This window comes from Glycine max, chromosome 7, assembly GCF_000004515.6.
Source record: "Glycine max cultivar Williams 82 chromosome 7, Glycine_max_v4.0, whole genome shotgun sequence".
Lineage (NCBI taxonomy): Eukaryota > Viridiplantae > Streptophyta > Magnoliopsida > Fabales > Fabaceae > Glycine > Glycine max.
The window spans coordinates 37195150-37211291 of record NC_038243.2 but is presented as its reverse complement, the minus strand read 5'-3'; the positions used below and the strand labels follow the sequence as shown (position 1 = coordinate 37211291).

General features: G+C 32.1%; 1 protein-coding gene and 1 pseudogene across 1 annotated transcript; one reads left to right on the top strand and one right to left on the bottom strand.

Moving 5' to 3' along the window:
* The first annotated feature begins 4734 nt into the window (after nt 1-4734).
* Nucleotides 4735-5695, top strand: HSP18.5-C (18.5 kDa class I heat shock protein). Its single transcript, NM_001248248.3, is given in 1 exon segment — nt 4735-5695. A coding segment is annotated over 1 exon segment (486 nt). The 5' UTR covers nt 4735-4911; the 3' UTR covers nt 5398-5695.
* A 78-nt stretch (nt 5696-5773) lies between these two features.
* LOC102666642 (polyubiquitin-like) lies at nt 5774-7447 on the bottom strand (annotated as a pseudogene).
* Between the last annotated feature and the right edge of the window lie 8695 nt (nt 7448-16142).

Sequence of the window (16142 nt, the reverse complement as noted above, 5' to 3'; positions counted from 1 at the left end):
TGTGATAATTAAGAATAGTTTAAATCTTATCATGTTTTATATTAATATATCTTAAAAGAAAAGAAAATATTAGATAATGTTAATAATTAGATAAATCTAAATAATAAAGTAGAAAAAGATAAAGAAAAAATTGATTAGCCAAATCTATTGAGAATATACCTCATGTGATCCAATCTTAAATTATATACTCTGGTATTATATGAGGATAAATATTTCTCTTCTCCTAAAATTTCATAATCAGTCTCTCTCAACAAATAAAAAAATAGTAGATCATATAAGATTGAGAAGAAAGAAGAAACAAAGAGAATCTTATTGATCCACTAAATGGAGAAGATGAATAATAAGCAAAGAACGTGTGAATTACTATGTGCTTCAAGAGACGAGTAAAATAACATTTTTCTAAACTTCTATGATATAGTTTTTTGGAAATGCATCTTCTTGAGTTTACTAGTCATAAATCGATAAATTGATACATTGATCCTTGCATGAATTAATCCTTGTGATGATCGTAAAATTTAGGTCTCATGGTATTCTTGTATGAAATTATTTAAGTGTATGATATAATCACACAAACATATAATTTTTACTATGTATGGGTTTTAATTTAATTTTACAAAAAAAAAGGGTCTTGCAATGAATAAATCTTCATTGGCTGCCTATTGAATCTTGGAATTTATTTGAAAATTCATAAATCGGCATCTTGAGTTTTGTGTTTAGCTATCATATATATCAACTAAAGTATAATTTGATATGTGTGTGTGTGTTTTATTTCATAGTTAATTATTAATTGAGTTATATGATGTTATATTTTTGTGTATGTCTTTGAGTTATTAGTGTTTATGAAATTAGAATTTTTAGTTGGTAGCTATCTGTAATGATGTTTTGTAATTATGTGTGAATTGATCGTCATCTTCTAGGAAGTAGTGACAATATATATTTTATTTTGAGAATTAAATATGCATGAGTTACCTCCATCTGAGATGAGAATGAGATAATAGATTCCTTCATTTGGATGGAGAAGAGATTCTTGATAGATTCATTTATGATGGGGAAGACTATAAGATGTCATTGTATAAATATGAACTCATAGATCTTCTGAAGAATCTGAAATTCACACTACTTTTGAGAACCAAAAAGTCAAATTTAGTGATTCTAGGGATCACTGAGTTATACTGTGATATTTGTTTATTTGTTTAAGAATTGAATGCACTAAAATATTTGTGTTTATTTACTGAAGTATTATTTTGTTATGTGAATAATTTGTGGTTGTTTATAAGTGTGTGTGTATATATATATATATATTATTTTTAATTTAATTTTATGGATATCATAATTAAATTTTTTCGGTTATCTCGTTGACTGAGAACAATATTGTTTATGAACTCTTTTAAAACTTGTTTTATTCTTTGAGATTATTATTTCATTAAAAGTATTGTTCTCGGAGTTTGAAAAAGAAGCTTTTAAAATAGAGAAAAATTAAAGATTTAATTCCTTATTAGTTAAACTTTGTAGATGTCCATATTTGAGAATAAAATTATTTATTTATGTAAGAACTTATTTATTTATAATATTTAAAATATTTCAAACTATTAAAATTTCTAAATTCTTATTTTATGAATGTTTTTTTAAAAGTATATTTTTATTATGGATCATTACGGTGGAATGAAGGGCGTTACAACAACAACACAGCTTAAAAAAATGTGTCATGGGTTGTTACTGTAATGTAATGAAGTCTATCTTTCTTTCTTAAAGAAATCTTGCATCCATTTATTTTGATGAAACTCATATTTTTTAAGTAGTGAATTCCAATCATTTAGATAGTCATTCTCATACTCAAAGCCATAAATGCAATTTTGGAATTCTCTACAAAAGGAATCCGATCTCTTTAAGACATGATTAACATTCTTAAGTGCATTTTGAAATAAATGCATGAGCATAAACGACGATAAGATTCAAGAAAAACCTTTTGTAATTGCTTTTGCCATGGTAGGATCTTGATCTGTGAAAATTGTGTTTGGCCTTTTTCCACACATAGCCTTGAGTTAAGTTTTGAACAACCACCTAAAATGATTCATCGGTTTCATCGTATAATAACGTTGCACCAAATAACACACTTTCTCGGTTTCAACCATAAGAAGTTTTGAATGCTACACTTTTAATTCATGAAGTGCAATGCAACTCATGATTCCATAAACATATCACTAAAGTAATATAACAAAAAATATGTATATAAAAATTGCTTACACGATTAGACAAGCAATATTCAATTTCAAAAAAAGACACATTATAAGGGAGGAATTTGTAAGAAGAAAAAACAGAAGAATTTATTAAACGAATTTTCTATACCTACCATTAGAATCCAAATTCATGGTCATTAGTCACCTTTTTTTTTATATATCTAAGTGTGTATGTAAAAGGTGTTTGAGATTAAATATTCTCTCTAAGTTACATGAGCAGATAAAAGAGAAAGGAGAAGCAAAATTCAGCAAGAGATATTGAATCGACACTTTTTTCACTAATTGTGAACCGCGATTTTAAAAGTGTTGATTCAATTGTGAACCGCGATTTAAAAATACCAAATATCCTCTCAATCACATTCCTTAAGGATGCATGCCGAAGATTAAATAATTCCTTTTCATTTTCAGGGTCATTACCGTGACCTGCAAAATCTTGTAGATGATATCGTACACCTCGATATGGGGCTAAAAATTTGCGTCGATTAGGAAATCCACAATCCACCAGATAATACTTACCTTGGGGCACTTTAAGTCCATTCTTCCTTGCCAAAGCATCACTTAACACCTTGGAATCATGTGCTGAACCCTCCCACCCGCTAAGAACATACATGAATTCCAAATCAAAGTTACAAGCAGCTAATACATTTTGTGATATATTTCCATGACGATCACGATAACTGTTTACATCTCGTCCTTTTACTGATGCGGAAATATGTGTACCATCAATAGCTCCAATGCAATCCTAAAGTGTGTGTATCAATAATCATAAATATTATTATAATAATCACAATTATAATTATAATTTTGTTATAATTAGATAATGATCACATACCTTAAAATAAGGATAAAACCTTGTGCTTTCCCTTATTTTTGCACAACTTTCAATACAAAATTTCTATACATAATACACTAACAAGTGTCTTAAGGGCACATGTTAGCATTTTCCATAAAAATAATACTCATATATCATAAAATCATTTAAAAAAAAACTACTAACAAAATAACAATAATAATAACACAATAACAATTAAAAAATTATTAACACAATAATAATAATAATAACACGCTGTCAAAAAAATAATAATAACACATTAATAATTAACATTTTAATAATAACACAAGAAAATAATAATAATAATAATGGACGTTGTAAAAAAACAAGTTAAAGAAACAGAAAAAAAAAGAGTTTTTTATTTTGATTTGCATATACAGTACTAAAAAAAAGCAATATGAAATCTTGATGCATATCAATTGCCATTCTTTTGATGCATATTCATTGTTTGGACGTTGAAAACAATATGAATACGAAATCTTGAAGCATATACAACACCCTTTTGCGTAATATACATATAGTATGAACAATATTGACTATTGATTGCCATTAAAAAAATAGGTAAAATTGATTGAAAAGTTATAAGAGAATGAACCTGGTAGTGGTTTGTGTCTTGTTCGACAGGAGAAGAAAAAGTCTTTGGAAGATTATGAAAAGTCTCAAGGGTTTGGGTGAGATTGTTGGAGAAGTATTTTATGTGTATTTCTAACTAAAAAGTCTCTCAAAATCCATTCCACAAAAGAATCCATCAAAATCTATTTACTTTTGAATACCAAAAGACATTTTAAAAGTGGTAAGAAATCTCAATTGAATACCAACAGATTTTATTGCCCTGAAAAAAAAAATCTTTATTGTCTTAATTGAATACCACAAGATTTGTTTATATTTTATAAAAGTCTTGATTGAATAACACAAGACTTTTTAATCATAAAAAAATCTTTTAAAATCCTTTGAAATCTTAATCCAATACACCCCCTAAAACATGAAAAAAGAAAAGTGAAACAAATTTTAGCGGAAAATCGAGTAACTAAATCAACACTGTTTTTCGGCAAAAAATTTGGGAGAGATTGTCGGAGAGTTAGAAGAGGTAAGGTCGTAACGGAGCACGTTTATCTATTGAGCTGCACTATGTAACATGGAAAAAAAATAATCTAGTTGTCAAACAATAACTGGGCAATAGTAAAAACAGTACCACTTAACTCTATGTAAGTTTTGCCCTTCTTTTATCTCTATTTTCTTTCCTCCAACCAAAACATATCATTGGAAGAAATAATGGTTAATTTTTAATTCTTTAATTTTTAGTTTTACATTAATTTTTAGTCAATAATTTTTGTCTTTTTAAAAAAAATTATATTTAGTCCCTTGTATATTTGTATTGTTCAAAATTAATTTTTATTTTATTAATTTTTAGTTTTATTTTATATTTAAGACTAGTTTTGAGAAATAAGAGACTAAAAATAAATAAAAAATAAAAAGACTAAAAATATTATTTGAAACTTAATGGAGAATTAAAAATTATTAAAAATTAAAGGACTAAAAATTATAATATAAAAAAAATTAAGAAGTTAAAAACTTAATTAATAAAAAAAATAAAATGTAATTAACATTATTTTTTTAAAAAAAAAAGTTAGGGCCCCTGGTTTTCTGTAGAAAGCTCTAGAACTTGGGATTTTCAGAGACATGGGTAATTGAGGAAACAGAATTTTCTGGAAAACACAGGATTCTTCCTCAACTTCATATAAGTATCCTACTGCTCGTGTTTTCTCGCATTGTGTTACAGCTAAATTCTCAAAGACACCAATTTCATTGCTCAGAGTTCCCAAATTCCCCCCAAGAGATAAAATGTCTCTAATCCCAAACTTCTTCGGTGGCCGGAGAAACAATGTGTTCGATCCTTTCTCACTGGACGTGTGGGATCCCTTCAAGGATTTTCCTTTCCCAAATACGCTTTCTTCAGCTTCCTTCCCTGAATTTTCTCGGGAAAATTCAGCATTTGTGAGCACCCGTGTGGACTGGAAGGAGACCCCAGAGGCGCACGTGTTCAAGGCAGATATTCCAGGACTGAAGAAGGAGGAAGTGAAGGTGCAGATTGAAGACGATAAGGTTCTTCATATAAGCGGAGAGAGGAACGTTGAGAAGGAAGATAAGAACGACACGTGGCATCGAGTGGAGCGTAGCAGTGGCAAGTTCATGAGAAGGTTCAGATTGCCGGAGAACGCTAAAGTGGAGCAAGTGAAGGCTTCTATGGAAAATGGGGTTCTTACTGTCACTGTTCCCAAGGAAGAGGTTAAGAAGCCTGATGTTAAGGCCATAGAAATCTCTGGTTAAGCAAAAGCAAATTGATGTTTGGTCTTTTATGTTTTAAATTTTGTGTTTTTCTTTGTTCTAATGTGAGTGATATGCGTGGGAAAAATGTAGTGGGAGTTGTGATTGTATAAAGAAATAAGTCGTTGTCGTGCGTTGGTGAGATATTATGTGTGAATTTTAATGTAGCGCATGAAACTTTGCAATGGAGAAGCTAAATGTTTTTTTTCTGCTTACTGAGAACAAATTTTAAGCTGCAGAATGTATTATGGTAATATGAGTGGCAATTAACAATTAATTTTTTGAGGATATATCTAGTTCGACTCAATAAAAACTTCTTGATGAAGTTGCTTGTGATAATTTGCACGGGTTTGTACACACATTCTCTTCCCAATGAACTTCTAATCTACGTTACACACTCGCTGCTCTGCTCGGCACGGTTATCCTTCCACCAAGGAAAACATGAAGCTTAAAGTTTCATCTCAATTTAAAACAAGAATTAAAAAGTTTGGTAGCTTTTAAGTTGTTTAACTAACCACTTCAATTTCTCAGTGTCCAAGCGGATCAAATGATGCATGGGATGGCACAAATGCAGAAGTCCCTTGGGTTTAAAAAGGATGAAATTTATGTGAAACTTAATCCTACTTCCAAAGCTGTCAGCTTATTTCCGGCACAAGTAATGAAAAAGATGTTAAGAAAAATAGATCCACTGCTAAAACATAACTAGACAAATTTGTTGCTAAAACAAAGATATTGGAAGTACTAAATTCATCAAACATGATAGCAAATTGTCCATATTCATAGCTTTTCAAGGTCAGCTAATGTACCCGAGATGCACACACACAAAGTTCAGGAACATAAAAAAAAAAAAAAAAAAAAAAAAAGACCAGATTATAGACTTTCAAATACTTCAGTTCCCACTAAATAAGGACCTGCAGACCATTGCTCAAACTTAAACCCACCACGAAGACGCAGCACAAGGTGAAGAGTAGACTCTTTCAGAATGTTTTAGTCAGCAAGTGTCCTTCCATCCTCCAATTGCTTCCCAGCAAAGATCAACCCTCCGCTGGTCTGGTAGGATTCCCTCCTTGTCCTGGAATTTTGCTTTGACATTATCAATTGTGTCTGAACTTTCAACCTCCAAGGTGACAGATTTACCTATCAAAGTCTTCACAAAGATCTGCATTCCTCCTCTCAGACGAAGGACAAGGTGAAGGGTAGACTCTGAATATTGTAGTCTGCCAGTGTTAGACCATCTTCAAGCTGCTTCCCAGCAAAAATCAACCTTTGCTGGTCTGGAGGAATACTCTCCTTGTCTTGGATCTTTGCCTTTACATTGTCAATTGTGTCTGAGCTCTCTACCTCCAGAGTAATTGTCTTTCCGATAAGGGTCTTCACAAAAATCTGCATACCACCACAGAGTCGCAAGACAAGGTGGAGTGTTGACTATTTCAGGATGTTGTAATCTGCCAATGTTCGGCCATCTTGAAGCTGTTTTCCAGCAAAAATGAGCCTCTGCTGGTCTGGTGGGATACCCTCTTTGTCCTGAACTTTAGCTTTGACGTTAAGCTTTCCACCTCAAGGGTGATTGTCTTTCCAGTCAATGTCTTGACAAAGATTTGCATCCCACCACGGAGACGGAGAACCAAGTGGAGAGTGGACTCCTTTTGGATGTTGTAATCAGCAAGGGTACGTCCATCCTCAAGCTGCATCTACATCGTACATTACAGTCAACAAAATAAATGAATCAGTCACCAATTCTTAATCATAACAATTAAAATGTCCAAGGACAGAGAATGGAAAGACAACACAAATCAGAGGACTGAAAGCAAAATTATCCAACATTATCAATTATATTTACAGCTTAAAAAATTGGAAACTAGTTTATCAAACCCTCCAAAACAATATACCAACGAAACAAACCAAGTTACAAAAACAGAACTAAAGCCGGGACAAAAAAAAATGAAAATACGAGGCCTTGGCAACTCGATTCCCATAAATAAATCAATCACATGGATATCCAAAACAGAATAGGAAAATAGGAATTTTTTTTTCTATCTATAATACTTTTCTCCAAATAAGTACCAATCAACACTAGTTTTCAATTTAATTTTCGAATTAGATTATCTTTTGAGAAGTCTTGTTTTCAAGATTCGACTTTTCACCTTTGTTACTTTTTTTTAGTTAAGAAGTCGGGTTGAGCCAACCGACTTCTGTATTGGTTTTTTTTTTTAAATATTATTTTATTAAATTAAATTAATTTTTTATTTATATTATTTAATTTAAAAAAATAGTAGCATTTTTGGTTTAATAATTTATTTATACCAGAATACATCATAAGTAAAATACTACATGAATAATAATATTTAAGGAAAAGTTGTAGATAAAAATATGTTGAGACAATTTTTTCTGTTATGTCCTTGTTCGCAGATTTCACCTTTTTTTTAGTATCTCATTCAATTTCTTTGTCCATTTTAATGGCGAGCCAGAGTTAATCATTGTCTGAGTTTATCAGCCTCTAATAGCAACAAGTTTCACGGTCTTCACATCTCCTCAACCAACGTTTACACCAACAAATATCTTGTGTCTTTGAACATGGAATTGACCAACTATGTTCCCAACATTCCCCCCTCATCGAAGTATTGTATCCAATATTTTTTAGATAACTGATTAAGCCATTCAGCATTGGCACGAGACAAATCTGCTGACCTATGATACTTTCATAATTTATTTCTTATACATCTTTGAATTGCATGCACCTAAACTCCATGTATAATCATTTTCATGTGATTTACACACGAAGTTTAATTTTTTCTGGTCATAATATATTGTTATACAATAAAAATGATTTTTGATGTTGTATTCTTTTATTACTCAAATACATTATGCTTTTTTTGTCGCAAGTCATGCCAACCTTGAGTGCACCAAATGGTAGTTGCACAGGGTCTTGTTGCTGAACGAAATGGTGGTGATCAATGTATTGTGGTAGGTGGTCGAGGTTCAACTCCATTGGACGCCTAGGTTGGTGATATTGCAACATGGGTGAAATTGGTATGGCAACACCCTCTACATCACTTTGGTCATTGTTGTGATGAAACAAATTTTGATCCCCATGCTCACCAAAATCATCCATGTCTTCTTTGTGAAATCGTATGATGAAATCTTCATTAGTGATGGGATCTTCGTTTGGGTTTGATGTTTGTGTTTGTGGTTGTTGTGATTGGATGATGTTGTAAAATATTGTGATGGATGATGGTTTTGTTGGTGAAAGGAGGTGTGTTAGGCATAAAAAAAATCATTTTGGGATAATAGTTGTGTGTATGCCGTATAAATCTCAAAGGTGTACTGTGTTTCAAGGTTGTTGTATGAAGACACTGAATCATTGAAGTCAAGGTTGTTGTACGATAATGGGTAATGGTTGTAGAGACATTTATGGTTGTGAAGACGATGATTATGGTTGAGGAATAAGCTCGTTAACAATGTACCATTTGACGAAATTCAATTCTAGATTTTGGACAATTATTTCCAGAACACCGAGATCGTCATTGTCATGTAATTGTGCTGAAATAAAATGTGTTTAGCCATGATATAACAACTGAACAACTGTTCCAATTTCCTGAGTTGGTTAATTTTTCAAATCAATTGTGTTAACTTAATTGACCTACTCATGTATAGAAATATAGGATTTACACATGAATACGTCAATCCGTGAATCAGGTCGTCTATAATCTAACCATGGTGGTGAACGACAATTGATATTTCTTTACGTGAAACAATGTGAGTGGAAAGACTATGAGAGTCAGAGATAGAGGTTACTTTTGTGAGGATGTTGTAATGTGTGATGTGTTGTGTAATAGTGAGATTATACTTAGGGTAAGAAAGTTTGGTAGGAGAATTTAACTAGATGATTTTGTGGAAGGTTTAGGTAACAGAGTTAGGTGGGAAGGGTTAAGTGTGAGAATTTAAAGTTTATGATAAATTAGGTAGAAGGGTTATGAGTTTAGGATTTAGGATAAATTATCAAATAGTGTACACCTTCACACATCACATACAAAAGTCTATTCATTGCATCATGACTCTTGAGTACATTGTTCCACATCGCTCATCGAATCCACATGAATTATTGACATTCACACTAATGCAGTTGTCGATGCATGTGTGTGAGTGAATAGTGTGCATCTACACATTATAGACAAAAGTTTATTCTTTGCATCATAACTCTTGACCGCATTGTTCTACATCCCTTACCGAGCCCACACGGATTATTGACATCCACCTTAATGCAGTTGTGGTTTAGTAAAAGATCATATTATTAAAGTAAATTAAATAACAACGAAAAAACATGAAACAATGCCAAATACATAATAAAGACTAACAAATAATTAAAAAATACTACAACAAAATATGTTACATTATTCATTCTAATTTCAAGGAATTCTCCAGCTTTTGCTCCATCTCTGGCCAGTTTAGGTCATTAACTTGAGAAGATGATGATGAATTATGAACATCAACTTTAAGTTCCATACATATTACACTTGTCATATTTGTAAATGTATGAAACATGCACCAAACACCTTCTTCATCAATGATTGGAACTGCCCTATACTGAACACAACCATTGAATATGTATACAGGACAACGATACCAAAGTGCAGTAATAATAGATGTAACATCATCATCTCTAATTGATGATTGTATTGCGGTGATTATGTCTCGCAACTTCATTGTTGGATTCAACAGTATTGATTTTGTCTTGTCACCTTTGAAAATTGCACTTGCACTTGAATCGGAGATGACCTCACCATTGATATAAATGTACGCACAAATTGACTCTGAATTCATTTTATTTGCTCTCAATGTGATTTGATGCAACTATGGAAAGTCTATAGTAATATGATGTTTTTATATATAAAATTAATCACATGCCCAAGACCTTGCAATGAGAAAAAGTGTAAACATGCTTTGAAATCTCAAAGCAGTTTATACTATAAATTGATGAGAGAGTCAATATCGCATTTTCATCACCCAACTTCAAATTTTATTTCATTTATACTTATCTTACCATTAAACCTTACGTCATCAACACGTTCTCTTTTGGCCTATCATAAATAACAACTTGATCACTTTATATTATCATATAATATCTGAACCACAATCACAAATTGTATTACCTTAATGAAACAGTGAAAAATTCATCCTGCAGGGACCATCAGAGGGAATAAACTATTAGACAATAAATCTTGACTAGTCTAAAACACAAGAGACTTTACGATTATAAAGTACACAATACTTGTCCCAATTATCTGACAAATTATATAAACTTCATAACATACACCATGATCCCTTTCAATCAATAATTAATTTGAAACAAAGCCAAATAATCAACAAAAGCTTCAAAACGGATCTCAGGTTTCGTGATTATTTAGACGGTAAAATCAAAGACACATAAAAAAATTCCAGATCAAAATCAAATAGAAAGACAGATTTGATGATCGATTAAAAAATAGCTTAAAACCCTACAAATCAGAATCTTAATTGAAAAGAGAAGAGGAGCAGAAGGTACCTTGAAAGTTGAAACGGCGCGCTAGGGTTTTCTTTCTTTGCTATGATAATGAATGTTTGTAATGAGGATGGTTGTGGTGTGGGCTTCGCTTTATATGGAAACGACTGCTAACAACACTTCTTCCAATCAGGTTTTGACACATGAGCGAATTGGGACAGTGTACCCTGTTGACATGCCAACTGGCTTATGAGTATCAACACTGATTGATTCAACTTGAGTATCAACAATTAAATCAAATTAAATTATAAAAGATTAATTTAATTTAATTCAAATTTTATAATTAATTTAAACCAAATTAAATTACACTTAATTTTTTTTATTTAATTCAGATTAATAAGTTAAAATATACCACACTGATTGATTCAACTTGACCTCATGGCAAACCACATACAACATTTGCAGCCTCAACTAAACAAAATAATACGATTACCAAAATTTAATTAATTTTTATTTTAAAATTTTATATATCATATTAGACGAAATAAATTTTTATAGGAATATATCAGAGGGAATAAACTATCAGACAATAAATCTTGACTATATAATTCATTTCATTATTTTCTCTTTTAATCCACCATTTTGTTTGTTTCTTACCGAGGATCTCCCTTGACATTCACATTTTCATTGTTTTGCATTTGCATATGTAGAGATGTAGAGATGGGACGGTGTCTTGTGTGAGCTAAGGTTTTTAAAGTTTTTATTACAAGAAAATAAATTAAAAATAATAAAATATTTGTTTATTGGTGTAATGTTTAAATTTTTTTCCATCTTTTTAAGCTTAATTTATAAATATATTGACAATATTTCATTATCATTCAATTCTTATTATTATGTATAATAAGTTTATTCACTTTTATATTATTACTTTAAAAGTCATATTTTAGAAAATCTTTTTATTGTTTAACAATGTATTAAGAAAATCAAAATTTTTCATTTTTTTTCTTATTGTTGTACATGTTGTATCATAACTTTTATCTTATTGTTAACAAGTCATTTATTTGAGTGGTATTAGATTGGGTCTCTTATAATATCTTGGAATAGACTCTTGTAAATGAAAAAAAAAAATCTTAAAAGAGAGATCCCATAAAAGACAATCAGTCATGTCTCTCATAAAAAATATTGATGAGTAAAACTAATAGATTCTCTACACTAATGTCATCATGACTCAAGTTTTGTTTTATCCTATTTTCTTTCCAATTATTATATAATAGTAATTATACATTTTTTCAATTGAAAATTGACAAACCTTAAAATGACATCTTATCCTTTCAAAATAAGTGGGCATGGGTTAGCCACATGAGATTAACATATGAATTAATCTAGATACTCTTGATAATTGCTTCCTGACATTTATTACCGAACTTCTTATTCTCAATTCTTTGATTTATCAAGTAATTAAAATTTTGTAATTATAAATAAAACATTTATAAATGAGAGCGAAGTTAAAAGAAACCCTGGTCACACAACATTTGTTCATTTCTTTCATTATTTTTTTTCACATACAAGAATAAGACATCACACATTTCTCTAATGTTTTTCTTTATCGCTCTGGTGATTGTAAGTTGTGTTTTACTCCATCTTTCTACATGTATGTTGTAATTGTGTTGAATCCTTGCTTCATTGTGCATGGTTGTTTGAAAATATTGGTCTTCTACTCTTCTTTTGAAATAGATGCGTAAGAAGCGAAATGATTGGAAAAATAATTAATGAAATATGCTCAAACATTTGATATGATTCACTTTTTTTATTTCTTACTTATTGTTAAGACTACAGATTATTCTGCCATTATGATTAGATAGTAATTAGTGATTGTGTCATTGTTATTTATTATTGGATTGATTCTATATAATTAATATTATTTTATTTACTCATTATAAAATAAAGGTTGGGTGATCATACACATCACATAACATTACAATAATTTAACACTATTATATGATATCTAGAGCTTAGGTTATTCTTGGTATAGGAATAACAAAAATCTTTTTCCACCGAGGATAGTCCCCGGTGGACCTCTCTGCTTCCCTCATCTTTAAGCGATTTGATTTTTTCATTCTAGTGTTATGAGGTCCCTTCTCTCCTTCTTTGATGATCTTTTTTGAATTTTTGGCAACTTTTTCGATCATCGCCATCGTTCGCTACCGTCCGACCTCTGTTTTGATTGGTGAACCCACGATTTGTTACTGACAGTGGTTGCAAATATATTTGCAAAGATATGGGTTGAATGTGGATGGAAAATGGACCAGATTCAGAAATAATTAAATTTTCCAAAATAATAAAATGTAGAAAGAACGTGCAACGTGAACGTAACGTGCACTTCCAACATTCTCCCACTTGGTCCATTTAACCCAACATCAACCATAACAAGAAACATAATATATGAGTCATGGCGATAAGTCCTCTGATGATGAGTAGTATCTTCCATGTACCACAATATATCAAGTCTCTCAACACTAGCTCTCAACTTAATGAATAAACCATATGTTTATTCTATATCTAAACCGAATGATTTTTCTCGAAATAAATAAATATGTGCACAAAATCATATGAGAAAATATCTAACTGAATAAGAGTTTCATTGAAAATAACAAATGTACGTACAATGAAATTACATCATGGAACTAAGTCTCATTCGTACTACATGATCCTTAAAATTCTTTGGTGGCATGCCTTTAGTTAAAGGATCAGCAATCATTAACTCAGTGTTGACGTGTTCAATGACCACTTTCTTTTCTTTAACATGTTCTCTTATGGCTAAGTACTTGATGTTGATGTGCTTACTTCGACTTCCACTTTTGTTGTTTTTAGTCATAAACACTGCAGCAAAGTTGTCACAATACAACTTTAATGGCCTAGAAATAGAGTCCACAACTTTAAGGCCAGATATGAAACTCTTCAACCATACACCATGCGAGGTAGCCTCAAAACAAGAAACGAACTCAGCCTCCATAGTGGAAGTAGCAGTCAAGGTTTGTTTGGCACTTCTCCAAGATACAGCTTCACTGGCTAACATAAAAATATAACCAGATGTTGATCTTCGTGAATCAACGCAACCAGCAAAGTCTGAGTTGGAGTACCCAATCACTTCCAGACAATCAGTTTGTCTGTACATGAGCATGTAATCCTTTATTCCTTGAAGATATCTCATCACTTTCTTTGCAGCTTTCCAGTGGTCAATACCTGGATTACTTTGATATCTTCCCAAGACTCCAACAACGAATGCAATATCAGGTCTAGTGCAAACCTGAGCATACATAAGACTTCCAACTGCTGAAGCATATGGAATATTTTTCATGTGTTCCCGCTCAAAATCATTTTTGGGGCATTGACTCAAACAAAGTTTGTCACCCTTCACAATGGGAGCTACACTTGGTGAACAATCTTTCATATTAAATCTCTCTAAAACTTTGTTGATATAGGTTTCTTGAGACAAGCCTAAAATGCCTCGAGATCTTTCTCTATGGATCTTTATGCCTATGACATAAGATGCCTTTCCCATATCCTTCATATCAAAGTTCTTTGAGAGAAATTGTTTCACCTCATATAGCAGACCCTTATCATTAGTCGCAAGTAGAATGTCATCTACGTATAATACAAGGAAACAAATCTTACTCTCACTAACCTTCTGGTATATACAGTGATCCATGACATTCTCTTCAAAGCTAAATGAAGAAATGACCTCATGAAATTTTAAATACCATTGGCGGGAGGCTTGTTTCAATCCATAGATGGACTTATTAAGCTTGCAGACTAAGTGCTCACCAACACTAGATAAGAATCCCTCAGGTTGTTTCATGTAAACATCTTCTTCTAGATCACCATTCAGGGATGCCGTTTTCACATCCATTTGATGCAGCTCAAGATCAAAATGAGCTACTAATGCCAAAATTACTCGAAGAGAGTCTTTCTTAGATACAGGGGAAAAGGTCTCTCTGTAATTGATTCCTTCTCTTTGAGTGAATCCTTTAGCAACAAGTCTTGCCTTATGTCTCTCAATGTTGTCTTCTAAGTCTTTCTTTGTTTTGAAGACCCATCTACATCCGATGGCTTTTACACCAACAGGCAACTCAACGAGATCCCAAACTTGATTAGATGCCATAGAATCCATCTCATCCCTCATAGCATTATACCACAAATTTGATTCCTTAGAACTCATGGCTTGTGAAAACGTCTCAGGATCATTTTCGGCTCCAATGTTGTAGTCTGATTCTTGTAGGTACACTACATAATCACTAGGAATTGCTGTCCTTTTTACTCTAGTAGATCTTCTTAATGTTGTTTGGTCATCTTGCTGAGGAACTTGTTCAACTGGTTCTTCACTAGTTTGTTCAATATCATCATGTTGTTCCTCACAAACAACTTGATCTACATGATCACTTTCAACAGCTTGTGGAACTTCAATCACTGTTTGTCTAACACCCATTTTAACTTGAGGGGTGGGAATGACTACCAACCTATTACTTGTCCCAAAAGGTTCAGCTTCATAGTGATCCCTTTCAGAAGAAATGTTCTGAAATTGATCACTCCCACTGATTAAGTCATTTTCAAGAAACTTTGCATTCCTTGATTCCACAATCCTAGTGTTGTGGGATGGACAATAGAACCTATACCCTTTAGACCTTTCAGCATATCCAATGAAATACCCAGTAATAGTCTTAGAATCTAGTTTCTTCTCTTGTGGATTATAAATTCTTACTTCAGACGGGCATCCCCAAACGCGTATATGTCACAAACTTGGTTTCCAACCCTTGAATAACTCAAAAGGTGTCTTTGAGACAGTCTTGGTTGGAACTCGATTTAATATATACGCAGCCGTCTTAAGAGCATCAATCCACAAAAATTGAGGAAGCTTTACATTACTCCTCATGCTTCTCACCATGTCTAATAAGGTTCAATTTCTTCGTTCTGCCACACCATTCTGATTCGGAGAACCAGGCATAGTGTATTGGGCAACAATCCCATGTTCTTGAAGAAATTTCACAAATGAACCTGGTGCTTGTCCATCCTCTATGTATCTACCATAGTACTCCCCACCTCTATCTGATCTCACGGTCTTAATTTGTTTTCTACATTGTTTCTCAACTTCAGCCTTAAAAACTTTAAAGGCATCTAAAGCTTCATTCTTAGAATGAAGTAAGTAGAGATACATATATCGTGAATAATCATCTATAAAGGTTATGAAGTATTTCGGACTATTTGCATCCAT